Source organism: Amblyomma mixtum, chromosome 2, assembly GCF_055824585.1.
Source record: "Amblyomma mixtum isolate Tamu chromosome 2, ASM5582458v1, whole genome shotgun sequence".
Classification (NCBI taxonomy): Eukaryota; Metazoa; Arthropoda; class Arachnida; order Ixodida; family Ixodidae; genus Amblyomma; species Amblyomma mixtum.
Window position 1 is genome coordinate 170,462,610 of NC_143013.1, and position 12,594 is coordinate 170,475,203.

At 45.0% G+C, this 12,594-nt stretch overlaps 2 protein-coding genes across 3 annotated transcripts in view; one reads left to right on the forward strand and one right to left on the reverse strand.

The window, feature by feature from the left end:
* Positions 1–8,706, reverse strand: part of LOC149361578 (3-alpha-hydroxysteroid sulfotransferase-like) — a 167,380-nt gene extending 158,674 nt beyond the window's left edge. Inside the window, exon 1 of one of the 2 annotated variants that reach the window (XR_016288967.1) lies at positions 8,203–8,706. Coding sequence is in view for 1 of the 2 variants with exons in the window: in XM_089572717.1 (XP_089428843.1) it covers positions 8,203–8,234 (32 nt within the window). In the remaining variant the exon portion in view is untranslated. The remainder of the gene's footprint in view (positions 1–8,202) is intronic. The other variant, XM_089572717.1, reaches the window with a different exon arrangement.
* Positions 8,068–12,238, forward strand: LOC149361581 (sulfotransferase 2A8-like). The gene is made up of 2 exons (XM_089572720.1): positions 8,068–8,253; positions 11,456–12,238. The coding sequence occupies exons 1-2, from the start codon at positions 8,074–8,076 to the stop codon at positions 12,236–12,238; spliced, it is 963 nt and encodes a 320-aa protein (XP_089428846.1). The 5' UTR covers positions 8,068–8,073.
* The last annotated feature ends 356 nt before the right edge of the window (positions 12,239–12,594 follow it).

Consider the following 12,594-nt stretch of genomic DNA (forward strand, 5'->3'; position numbering starts at 1 on the left):
AAAAGCTAAATCGCCCTCTTTTATAAGGAGTTAAGGTGAGCTGTGTCGCCTGCCTAGCGTTCAAGTCGTTCTCCATAACTTTTAAAGAATTTTTGAATATTTATTGGGCAGATAGCCTCTAAAGCGTCTCTCGCCCCCGCCCCCCCCCCCCCCACCCCCCCTTCCATTACTTGCATGATAAATCAGTAAATCAGGAGAGCACCCTGTGAAAGAGAACTGGGGCCAAGTGATGCCTCTCCTGCATATGCCATGTCCGTGGCTCCTTTTCTTGCTATTTTTGTACGAAACAGATGCATGTTTTCTTTCGTTGTTCAAGCTACCATGGCTAGGCTGCAGACACAGACAGGCTTCCTTCTGAGGATCTGTATAGGGAATGAATATATGTTTGATGTGAATTTTGTATGAAGAGTACTTGCACAGACTAAGGATGTATGTGCAATCATCACAGAGAAGAGGTCATTTTGATATCTTAGCCACTCTAGAATATACTGCGTGTCACAGTTTCAGTATGTCCCCTGGTACTATTCATATGCTATATATCTCACAAACATCCTAGGATGTATTCCAGCCTTCTGCATGAGCCCCGTCTTGGTGCGTAAAGAGCTTCAGTGTAGTAGTTACGTATGGATGGCAGGACTTTTCAGCGCCGTTTTTGACCAAAATAACATGATCAGAACAGTGAAAACTGTAAGCAAGTAATGAATGTGAACCATGCTTGGCAAAAATTTTATAAAAATAAAATTATTCGCGAAGAAAGCGTCAGCAAAATATCAAAAAGTGCAGCTTGTCTGCTTTCACGATCAATAAAAAAGAAAAGCGCATAAAAATACAACAGCTCCACTAAGGGTTGACAAGTGAAATGGGTGAAAAAATTACTTTTTTAATTTCTTCGGAAAAATATATGCAGCCTCAGAAATGTAAAACAGCAGTCTATGTCCGAGCAAGGCCAATATGGAAACAATCGACTTTTGCTTTTTTGAGCTTCTGTCGACATGTGTTTCGACGTATGTCGTTAGAGTCGCACGTGCACAACTGCTTACTGGCGGGCTTCCAGAATGCCCGCGTTAGCGAGAGCTCCTGAGGACCTCGCTCTGGAATGAGTTTACGGCGTCCGATAGTGTGGGCTACGAAGCGCGCGGGCTATTGGCGAGAAACTCCTGTCAAACTGGCGCTGATGCAGGGTGCTTGACCTTCGCCACCTCCGCTCTGCCACCTTACCTCTGAAGGGTTGCCATTTCGGCGTTAGCGTTAACAAGCCTCAGCTCAAGACACTAAAAGAGGCAACTGACAAAATCGATCCAGCAAAACTCATGTTGGACTAAGGCGAAAACACACAGTGAACGCCAATCCATGCACAAGGCTGAATTCATCTTCGTCTTCGTTTCTTTTGCGATGCCACTTTCCATGATGCATCTTACCGGTATTCACCTATGGGTCAGAAACGTGGAGGTTCATGAAAGCGGTTTCACTTCTGTTGAATACAAGACAGCGAGGTACAGAAGGAAAAATGATGGGTATAACGTTAAGGGCAGACTGGATCAGGGAACGAAGGCGAGTTGACAATCCAGCCGAAGTCGTAAGGAGAAATTAAGGAGAAAGTTCGGTGGGCAGATGAGATTAAGAACTTTGCGGGAATACGGTGGCCGCAACTGACAGAGAACACGATTCATTGGAGAGACATGGGAGAGGCCTTTGCCCTGCAGTGGGCGTAGTCAATCTGATGGTGATGACACTTACACTGCGAACGGAGCTTTTTAAGGTGAAGGCTTCAATGCCTCATTGTTGTCGACAGAAGGTTGTGAGCAGAAGGTTGTCAGCGGAGGTGTCACGCTTTCTAATCAGACAAGAAAAAAATCTTTGTGTACGATGGGATTCGAACCACCATCCTTCCGTTCCGCAGCCGAGCGTGCTAATGGCTACGCTACCTCCTGCTTTTTTTGTCTTTATTGCCTGTTTTAATAGATTTCTCCAATGCATAGGTAGTTCTCCTTGTCTAGGACGCTGGAGAATTCAGAATGGCGTTGAATCAGACGGATGCCTCCTTACAACTTACATGCGTTCCTCGACTTCGCAAAAGCATTTCAACGTGTAACTAACTGTCGCCTAATATCTAAGCTTTCGGCGCTCAAACTGGATGCTCTAACTTTGTCATGGCTCCGTAATTTTCTTTCGAATCGGCAACAGTTCATAGTCATTAATAATCACGTATCTGCTCTTTCTGATGTTACGTCAGGTGTGCCACAAGGGAGCGTCCTTGGTCCCTTACTCTTGTTAATTTACATAAATGACCTGCCGTGCAACATTCCATCCCACATACGAATATTTGCTGACGATTGTATTGTATACTGATCCATAAAGAGTACTGACGACTACATTTCACTTCGAAGTGACCTGGATTTAATTCATGGTTGGTGTAGAACATGGCTAATGACCCTAAATGTTTCCAAGTGTAAAATAATCTCTTTTTCTCGAAAATCAGCAAACTCTTACTTCCCTTACCAATTTAATAACAACATATTGGGTCGGGCTACTCAATACAAATACTTAGGTGTTCACTTCTCACCAAACCTTTCGTGGAGTGATCACATAACCACCATTGCTGCCAATGCTTCACGATCATTAGGTTTCCTGCGCCGCAACTTACAAAACACTACTGCTAGTGTGCGTAAACAAGCCTATTTAACTTTTGTTAGATCTCAGCTCGAGTATGCGTTGTCCATTTCTTCTCCTCACCAGAAGTACTTAATTGACATGCTAGAAGCAATCCAAAATAGGGCTAGTCGATTTATTTCACGAAATTATTGTTTTCAACAAGTATTACCCAAATGAAGCTGGAATTTTCTCTCCCTTCTATCTCTGTTTCACAAATTAATCCATGCCACTCGGTCGCCTTTATCGCACCTGCAACGACCCTCTTATTCATCAACCAGATCGCACAATACCTCAGCTACGCACGCATTTATGGCAGTGCTCATGCCTTTAACTTTTCTCCGCTCCCACGTGCTATATGTTTGTGGAACGATCTTCCAAACTGCATTGCATCGCAGCGCAACCACGGCACGTTTCATAATCATCTGGTCAAACATTATATCGATAACACCTAGCACGCTTTCTTCTTTGCCCGAGTCACGCCTTTTTTTTTTTGTCACACATTGTTTATCAGCCCATTTTCCTACCTGTGCATTTGCTCATGTTCTGTTTTTCCCGTTATTATTATGTCTTCCTTATATTCGAATTTTTTTTCATCGAATGTTTTTCTTCATGAATTTGTACAGTCGTGATAATTTGTAATCAGCTTTTAGAACGTATAACAGTGTTTGTTTCTACGCATTTTTGTTTTTTTTCTAGTGTTGTACATATTTATTGCTCCCCCTTGCACAATGCCTCCCTGGAGGCCTGTAAGGTATCTGTAAATAAATAAATAAATAAATACAAAAACGCCCTCCAGTATCTCCAGCATTTAAGATTCACAAATAATTGTGTACTTAATTAACATCTTAACCACACATCAGTGACACAAGCAGCAACATCGCACTAAAGGCTTTCACCTCACCGCACTTTAGGTCAACAAAGTGCTTCCCTGAATTTTGAGCAAGCAAATGACGAAAAATGAAATGTAGGTGTCGTCATCCCCAGCCTTTTTCGCAAGTGAATTGCACTGCTTCAAAATAATTTTTTGTCCTGGGTGCGTGATGCCAGGCTACGCAGTCATTCACTTCAAATTGGTGAGCACGGACTGTTCTTCACTGTTGAAATGCCAAGTTTGAATCTCGTGGCTGTAACGGCCTTAAATTAAATTTGTAGAGACACAATACTTTCAGCGCAAACAGAACGATATCATTTGTTTTATGGGCTTAAAGGGATGCCTTCTAGCATGCTTCAATCGCAGGCGTTCAGCTAGACATTATTTTGCATGATTTCGAAAGGTGTCCGAGGAACCATTCGGCTTTTCTACCGGCTCGTCGAGTTGCACTAGCCTTAATCATTGTTGTGCCACTGAACTCAGTGGTTCATCACAGGAACACCCATTGGTTGGTGGTGATCCGGGCGTCATCAAGAATGTCGTAATCCGGGCTGGCCGAGTGACCATAACGACAAGGTGCACATCAGCGGTGGCGCCGACCGGGATCGAAACTGCCGGTGCAAAATCGTCAGTAATTACTTTTTCACGCTGAGCACTGGTGTTTTAAGCGCCTTTGCGAGATAACTATGCCCGTAGGGCTCTTGGATGGGAACAAAAAAAGAGACGGGAAAATTTTTTTTTGTATACTTTCAATATCTCTCGTAAATAAATGTGATGTTTGCTTCGTGACAAGCATCCACATTTCCAGGGGGAGCTGTGGGATCAATTTTACTAAGAAATTTTACTATTTTTAAAAGCGTACTACAGACCATACTTGAACATAGCTCTGGAGGACAGGTGCGAAAACCCAAGAAATTTTCCCTGCACAGTCCGATTCGAGCGCTCCAAGCTATCACTATGATATGAATGGACTCGATCATACGGAAGAAGGACAGATGTGTGAACCCAGTTATGACGAAAACTTCAGTTTACTAAAGTTAAGCAATGAAAGAAAAGCTACTAGGTGATAGAGGTGATTGTTTTCATACAGAAAGACGAAATTCAGACGCCACTTATCTGACCTCTAGTGTCTTGTGCATGTTCTGCAGTACATCACAACCGCAATAATCTTTGAGGTGACGTTTCTTGATTTTCAGGCTGCCTCTGTACTAAACGCTGCCATCCTATCCTTCAGGTTTGCTTTCCAATACAAGCGGAGTTGACCAGATGACCAGTAGAAAGTCTCTAAAGATCCTGGCTAAGCTCACGTGTATGACATCAGAACGCATGGTATATTGTTTACAGTGGCCGTTTTAGCATTACTTAAATACCGTTAGCCAGTCCGTAGTTCTTAGGTGACTTTTCAACGGTAAATCGTGGCAGCTCCGTTAAGACTGTAAAGCCTATAACCGCTTTCCTTTCGTTCACATTGCGCTATTTCATAACACAATACAATCTTGATTGTGCGAAAAAGGAAAATAAAATGCAGATGGCAGGACTTCCAGAAGCTCAGAGGGCTTGACTTGCACTGCCATGAAAGTCGGGTCGCAGAAACAATGGACAAAACTATTACCGGAATGTTGAAATAAAAAGATAAAACTGTTATTCACACTACTGAAGCTGTAAGTAGTTTTTTAGTCGTTTCGATAGAGTTTGCGTCGCATCCAGGAGCTGCTCTGATACCGCACAGCACAGCCGCTTCTTTCCGTTTCGGGTCGGTGAAAACTAAGATAGTGGGCCTAATTGGAATGGGAAAACAGGCATTGAAGTGAAAACTCTTTTGAGAAAAAGGAGAAAGGCGGTGACGATGAAGGTATTGCGCTTACTTTTGGTCAAAAAGGGGAAAAAATGGATTGGCTTTAGCTTGAACGAAATTCTTTGCTCTCTACTATCTTTACTGTGCTATTTCCTGCTAGTCTGCTCGCAGTTACCACTCATTAACTTATTCAGGAACACAAATAGCAGCGACAACTTTGCCCCATACGGCCGTGCATGACTGCCTTTATGCGTTTAGACAGTCGTTTAAGTAGAAATACTGCCGGGGGTAACAACCCGACAGTATGAATTGGCAGCTGTGAGAGCGCCCATGCACTCGTCCCTGTTGCCATCGCATGTTCATCCGCATCCGGTCGCAGTGCCAGTTCAAGCTGTGCTCTGCTGCGGCGTCCGGTTGACGCGACCACGGTGCTGCAGCTGCCGCCAGATCAGTGCGTTTATCGTTGGAGTTTTTCATTTTTGGCTCACTTACGAGAGAAGAAAAGCGAAGTAGGACTCGAGAAACGCAGCTTCAACCCGCCTGCCAACGTCAGCGCCTACGAGAGGTAAGAAAAGGGTGATGCTGAACTCACAAATGCAACAGGATATGTGCTCTTCGCTGCGCCATTACTTGCACTTTCCACGTGACCACTTGCCGGTGAGGCACCATAATTACAATCGCCTTTATTCTTCCTCGACACCAACGCTTCGCAAAAGATCGTGTCGGTTCAGAATGCAGAAACAATGGAATTAACACCATTCAAGTGGTGGAAGTCGACTTTCACAGATTTCCTTGTTTAAAACGCATGAAGGAAATTTCTTTCTAAAATAGGCAGGATTGAAAGAACGCTAGGCTTTCCGATGTTTCGTACTTTGAATTTCAAGTGTTGTTTAACATGAAAAGGTCACTCTAAAAGAAATGGGTGCAGCTCACGGTGTTCATTTTTGACTGCGCAGAATTGGTGCGCATCGCGAACTACCACCTATGCTCTATAGCTGCAAAATTATTGAGGCGTTGGCCCCCCGTACAATCACGTGACTTTGGGTAGAGAAGATATGCTGTATGCCATCTGATTTGTGCAGTCTGAGTGGAAACCACTTCAAGATGGAGGTCTTCGCCGCCCATGCTTATTAAGCCCGGCGCAGGCTGCTACACCTAAAGTGTCGTCATTTTCTGTTCCCTTCCACTGCACTCTGCTTCACATCGTGACCACTCTTTCGCTCTCCGGGTTCATAATACATCGTGGTTTTAATATCCTGTCGTTGTTTATTTTATCATTAGTTATCAAAAGCATACGCATTTAAATTCTGATGCAACCTTCTCCTCTCAAAAAGTTACCTATTTCTACTTCCATTATTTAGTACTGCAGCGCTGCCCTGCTCTTAGCTCATTTTTTTATTTTCGGCCGTTTGGTGAAGCACTGGCAGAACATATCAGTCACTGGGAGTCCGGCTGAAAAATCGCGATTGTACGCGCCACGTGTTCAGTTCAGTGACAGCAGCGTGCACGGCTTCCGGAGTCAATAAAGTCATCCCGCGTTCACAGGAAAAAGACCGAAAGCCGAGTGTGAGTTGTTTTCAAACTCTTGAGTCTGAAAAGCACCTGAGGCGAAAGTGAGAAGGCAGCGCATGGTAGGCGCCAATGTTCGGCAGAACGTCTTCCTTAAGTTTGCAGTGGAATGGAGGGGGCCATCAAGCGAGTCCCTGGAAGAGGATAAGTAGAACATATTAATGTAATGTAAGTTGGGCGAAGGCTTCTGCCACGGTACCAATTCTACGTGCGGTTAGGCTATAATTTATTTCACTTATTGTGATGCTTACTTTAAATTGTAAATCGTGGGCTTTAAAGCCACGAAGCGACACATGAGCTAAGGGGGACACCATAGTTGGGAGGGCGTGGATAAGATTAGACCACCTGGAGCTTTTAACCGTGCGCTAACACCGAACAGCTCAAAAGCATATTTTATTTCGTCGCCATGGAAATGCGGCTGCCGGGCCCGAGATCGAACCTGCGAACCTGAGATAAGCAGCCGAGCGCGATATCCACTGCACCAGCGCGACGGGTTGTGCTTGCTCAATCCTAGTAGTTCGCCTTTGTATATGCACGTTCACTACCTACTTGCGCCACTCGTGATGTGTAGTAGTACAATGTGATCATTGATCTGCATGTGGTGATATACCAGTGTCTATATCGTACACTGTATTCTTCCATGTTTAACATTCTCGAAACTCCTTGTAAAAGACCAGACGTGAAGAAACAAAAACAGACGTGGAATTCATTACTCTGTGCCTTCATTTCAGGCCGTTATTGTATCGCTTACGATACTGCAATATTCAATAAATAGAGTGCAGAAAGAATTGCTTAGTTTTTTAGCCCTCCTTATGTGCGTTCAAACGTCTTGATTTATAAAGGGCCACAATCAGTAACTTTGTTTCTACGTTTTAGTGAAACGCAAGAAAAAACTTAAAATTAGAGGAAAAGGGTTTATGCGCATGGGATTGGTATTTCAACGTGTAAATTCGCACGCGAAATGTAAAATGACCAACCATTGCAGGATAGAGAAGAGGACGACTGTGAAGTCCAAGACGGGGATCAAGAAACGCGAAATGAAATAAAAAATCGGAGAAGTCGATGTTAGCATCTAGAACGGCAAGACGTCTGTGAGGACGTTAAAAGTCATGCAGCGCGTTCAACCTTACTAACAAGCAATTTTTTAAATGATTTGTTTATTTATTATAGGGAAGGAAAATCTATCATGGCTCAGAGGAGACCGTTCTGCCAGATCATCGATGGTGTTCCGAGGCCACCGAACATTAATCCGGATGTCTTTCGGGAAAGCCTAAAATTTAAAGCACTCAAGGACGATGTAGTCATGAGCGCTTACCCTAAGGTGGGCACGCACTGGCTCCAGTACATCGTTCAGTTGATCCTCAAGGTAAGCTCGGGGATGTGCATTCTCAAGCGCTGATTTTTGAAGAAATTCTGAAAAAAAAAACAGATTGGGTTACTTCTATCCATGTTGTTGAAGTTTTATGTTAGTTCTTTCATACCTTTTTGCAGATGTACAAAGCCTGTTTATAAAAGACGTAAACGGACACTGAGGAGAGCACTATTAATATTTTTTATAGTAAAATGCCATAGTTCGGCATGTCATGGCTTTGTTGCCACTTGGCCGGCAGCGAAAGATGCATTTATTTCTAAGAAATTTGGATTCGAAGTTGAAAAAGTTTTTCCCGCCGCTCTGATTCAAACTTGGGATTCTCCTATGACGACACAGGACTATGTGACGTGAAACATGACGTGCGCATGACGTACCGCAGACTCCGTGATTTCTGGTGGCCAGCAGTGCGGCCTAGCACTTCGAAAAGAAAGCTACCGCCGGCCGCACGTTGAAGGCATCTATCGGCTATTGCGGCCGTCGCTACAGTCGCTTCGATTACGTTTGCACTGTCGTTTTGCCAGCGTTACGATGGATCTCGTTCTCGAAGTCGTCAACGAAGTTCTCGCAAATAGACACCTTTAGCATACCGTGCACCTTGTTACAGCTAGCGGAATACCGGGAGCCCGCCTACCGCCGGAAAACAGGCGATGATTGGTCCCGATGCTGCTGGCGCGCGCGTAGCTGCCGGGCACGTGGCGCCATCTGGCGAGGTCAAGGACATTTGCGCATGCATTGGCTGCGCCTCAGTGATTCGTGACTTTTCGGGTCCTAGAGTTGCTGGAACGATTGGTTCTAGCAACACTGCTTTGTCCTATGACGTCACCACGCTTGTACTTGCGAGTTTGGCCGGTGGCGGCGATACCTGTATTTTGGTTCTTGCTGTTTTCTACGTTACAAGAGCTTTGTTGTCAGTATGAGTGGCGTTTTTGTAATCAGGAGCTGGTATTCTGTCGATACAAGCCAACTTTAATTTCTCCTCAGTGTCCCTTTAACGAGTGAATAAAGGACCAAAATATGGCACCACCGACCATAACAGATGCCTGAATAGGAGAGTTTAGAAACATAAATATTAATATTTCTCTTTGTGTGCAATGCACTATAGCGTTTTACTGCAGTAACTGAGAAGGAAAGATGGTTCTATAACTTCAGAGCTCTTTGCGACGCTTCTAAGGAGAGCAATTTCCACTTTGCTTAGTGGTACGTGAAGCGTCAACCCAATCAAAGAAATATGCGAAGAGCCATTTGCTTTGAGGCGCGCTTATACTTAGTAATCCCCGTGCTTCCCGTTTTAAAGCACTTCTCGCGTACCCGAAGTCATGGTCAACTGTTCACTCCTAGCAATTCTGGTTTTCCCAGATTCCTGAAATTAAAATCTTCCGCAGCGACCGCTTACCGCTTTAAGTCAGACTGTGGTAAGTGGTGCGGGCAGGGTGCCACTTTTCTTTCTATTTTGTATTGTGCACACAAACAAATGCCCGTAAGACGTTTTCATGGCGCATGGGAGCCATGATGGAAACATTCATGGCGCATGATGCGGCATGATACTCAAAAGCCTTAATATCATGAGATTAGTCACTACCGCTACCATTCCAGTCTGGAAACGGCATTTAAACAAAGCACGAACGTCCTATAGTTTCTGCGTCTGAAGAGTTCACTGTCACTCGAGCTCATTTCATAAGCGAACCAGTTTGTGGTGACTATTGAGCGCCAGCAGCAGAGCAGACCTGTAGCTGCTGTACAGTCGGGGACAGAAGTCCCCCGACCACGTGTTCCTCAAACGAAGCTTATAGCTCTACTATCAGACTGCTGCTGGATACCGTACTTGTGGAGATGAAAGAACAAAAACTTAACTTTTGCATCCGCAAGTGTGGTCTCCAGCCGCCGACTAATAGCACAGCTATCGGCTTCGTTAGAACAACACGTGGTCTGGAGAATTTTGTCCCCGACTGTACGTGAGTAGTCAGTGTTTAACTGCGTCTTAATTTTTTTTTTACTGTGGCGGTAACGCACAAGTGTACATGATAAACTAGAAACAATCTAAGTCTATGATCGTCCGTATCGCAAGGTTTTTTAGCTTTTTTTTCTTATGCCGCTTGTTTCAGCGAAGGTGAACTATAAGTTTAAAAAATAGGCTTTTTTGGGATATTAAGGGGACTTCTGCCACGTTGTAATGTTAGTATTTGGGAATACCAGAAAATGGGTGAGTCAAGCTCTTAGGGCGGTTAACTTATTTTTAAGAGGGAACTTTAACTTTATAACTATTACTGTGAGGTGCTTTATTGCAGTTGCAGATTTGCAATGGGCCGTTACCAGAAGCCCCAACACTTTTGCAAGATTTCAAAAACGCATCATGCTTCGCGCGCTACCCCTGGAAGCGACGTCCGTCACTACCACTCCGCACCGCACCTGCCACGTGATCTTCTCAGTCCCGCCCACTCTGTGGGATTGCCTCTGCTCGGTGCTCCAGTTCACATAGGAGACAGAGTCACGCGACATGAGCGACACGGAGTGATGTGAGTCGAACGACGCAGCCTCAGTGACGTGGCTCAGCATTATGTTTTGCGTACAGCTGGAAGGGCACTTTCGTACGGTGGAAGTTCGCATCTTAGAGGAATATTTGAGGCCAACGTCCAATCAGGATTGCTCCCAGTTTGGCCACTTCAGCTCGTTCATAGACTTCAGTGACATCGTAGGATTGAAGAAAAAATGTACTAAACTGCACTGCGATATACTGAAGGCATAGTGACAAGGTTGTGAGTTTTAACTTAGTGTGTGGGCCGTTTTTGGATTTGGCTGCAACTACCACGAAGGTAATCAGTGACAATGCTAAATATTCAAATATTACTGAACGAGAGAGAGAATCAATTTAACACGGCAGTTACAGTGTTTTGTTTTCGCTTCTCCTGGTTGACAAACGCGAGCTGGTCTTTCAGGTGAGTGGACAACTTCCAGATACTTCACAAGAGGAGGGTGAAGGAAACGAAATGACAGGAATCGCCAGGGTGACAGCACAAGAGCAGAGACAGTGCTGCATGTTGGCGTAGTCCTGAAGCTAAATTTTGCTTCAAGAACGTGTGCGGCATGCGGGCAACAATAAGGTCGTTGTCGACTGTAGCGCTATCTAGATACTCATAATTATACAATGGCGTCACAATGCGATTAATGAGTGACTGTCTTTTGCTCGTTTCTCTCGAAGGAAGGAGAACCAGTGGATTCACACGAGGAGTTTACCAACAACATTCGTTCCATAGAGCACACAGCAAACAAGGAATGGAATCCCATACTGCCCGCTCGCTTCTACTACACACACCTGCCACTTCGACGAGAGGCGATGAATCCCGAGGCCAAGTACATCTATGCGGCGCGCAACCCGTGGGACACATGCGTCTCCTTCTACCACATGATCAGCGACCTCAGTACGTACCGCTTTCAAGACGGCACGTTCGCCGAATTCTTCGAGGCATTTCTTGAAGGCACTTTTGGCTTTGGGAGCTTCTTCGAGCACGTGGCGGCCGGCTACGCCCTCAGAAATGAGCCAAATGTGTTTTTTGTAACCTACGAAGAACTCAAGGCTGACACACGGGGTACAGTTCTCAGGCTCGCTCATTTCCTCGGGGATCGCTACGGCAAGGCTTTGGAGGATTCGGATACAGGTTTGCTTGAGAAGCTTTTGGAGAGGTGCTCGCCGGAGTACATGAAGAATGTGATGGTGGTAAATTTAGAGAAGAAACCAGCTCCCGGAGCAGTGGCTGCGGCCACGGGACGAAAGATTGTGACGAGCAAGGCTGGCCATCAAGGAGACGAGACAAAGTATGCGGTGGTCAGGAGCGCTAAGGTTGGTGGGTGGAAGGAATATTTCACTCCTGAACAGCTCAGGAGGTTAGATGACAAAGTTCGTGACATGGGTGAACGTGCTGCGTACATGAGCCTCTGGGATGACATCCACGAAGAAGCCATTGCAGCCTCCTGTGAAAAATAACTAGAATTATTGGCGCCTCAATAAAGAGATTTATATGCCGTAATTGATAATGTTTTTCCTCCCCGCACGTACTTGATTTTTGGGGAATACGGAGTGTGCGTTGTCTGCAATAAATAATTAAAAGAGCACCGTTGCAAAATTGTGCAAACAAAGTTAGGTACACGTGTCCCTAACACTCTAACAAATTCTAAGAGGCCGTCAACTTATCTGTGCAGATACGTTTACTGCCTCTTATGGTGTCTTCGACTGGTCGCTCCCACGATCCGGTTCGGATTTGGCAACGTGAGAGCCGCTCTAGCTCCGAGCGCACAGCGAGACCGGTCATGCCGAATGGTCAGCAAGTTTTCAGAGCGAAA

Bases quoted from the DNA above. Each gene is read 5' to 3' on its own strand.
- LOC149361581 (XM_089572720.1), top strand. From the start codon at position 8,074: ATGGCTCAGAGGAGACCGTTCTGCCAGATCATCGATGGTGTTCCGAGG. The intron at 8,254-11,455 runs GTAAGCTCGGGG...TTTCTCTCGAAG, and splicing joins TCGTTCAGTTGATCCTCAAG to GAAGGAGAACCAGTGGATTC.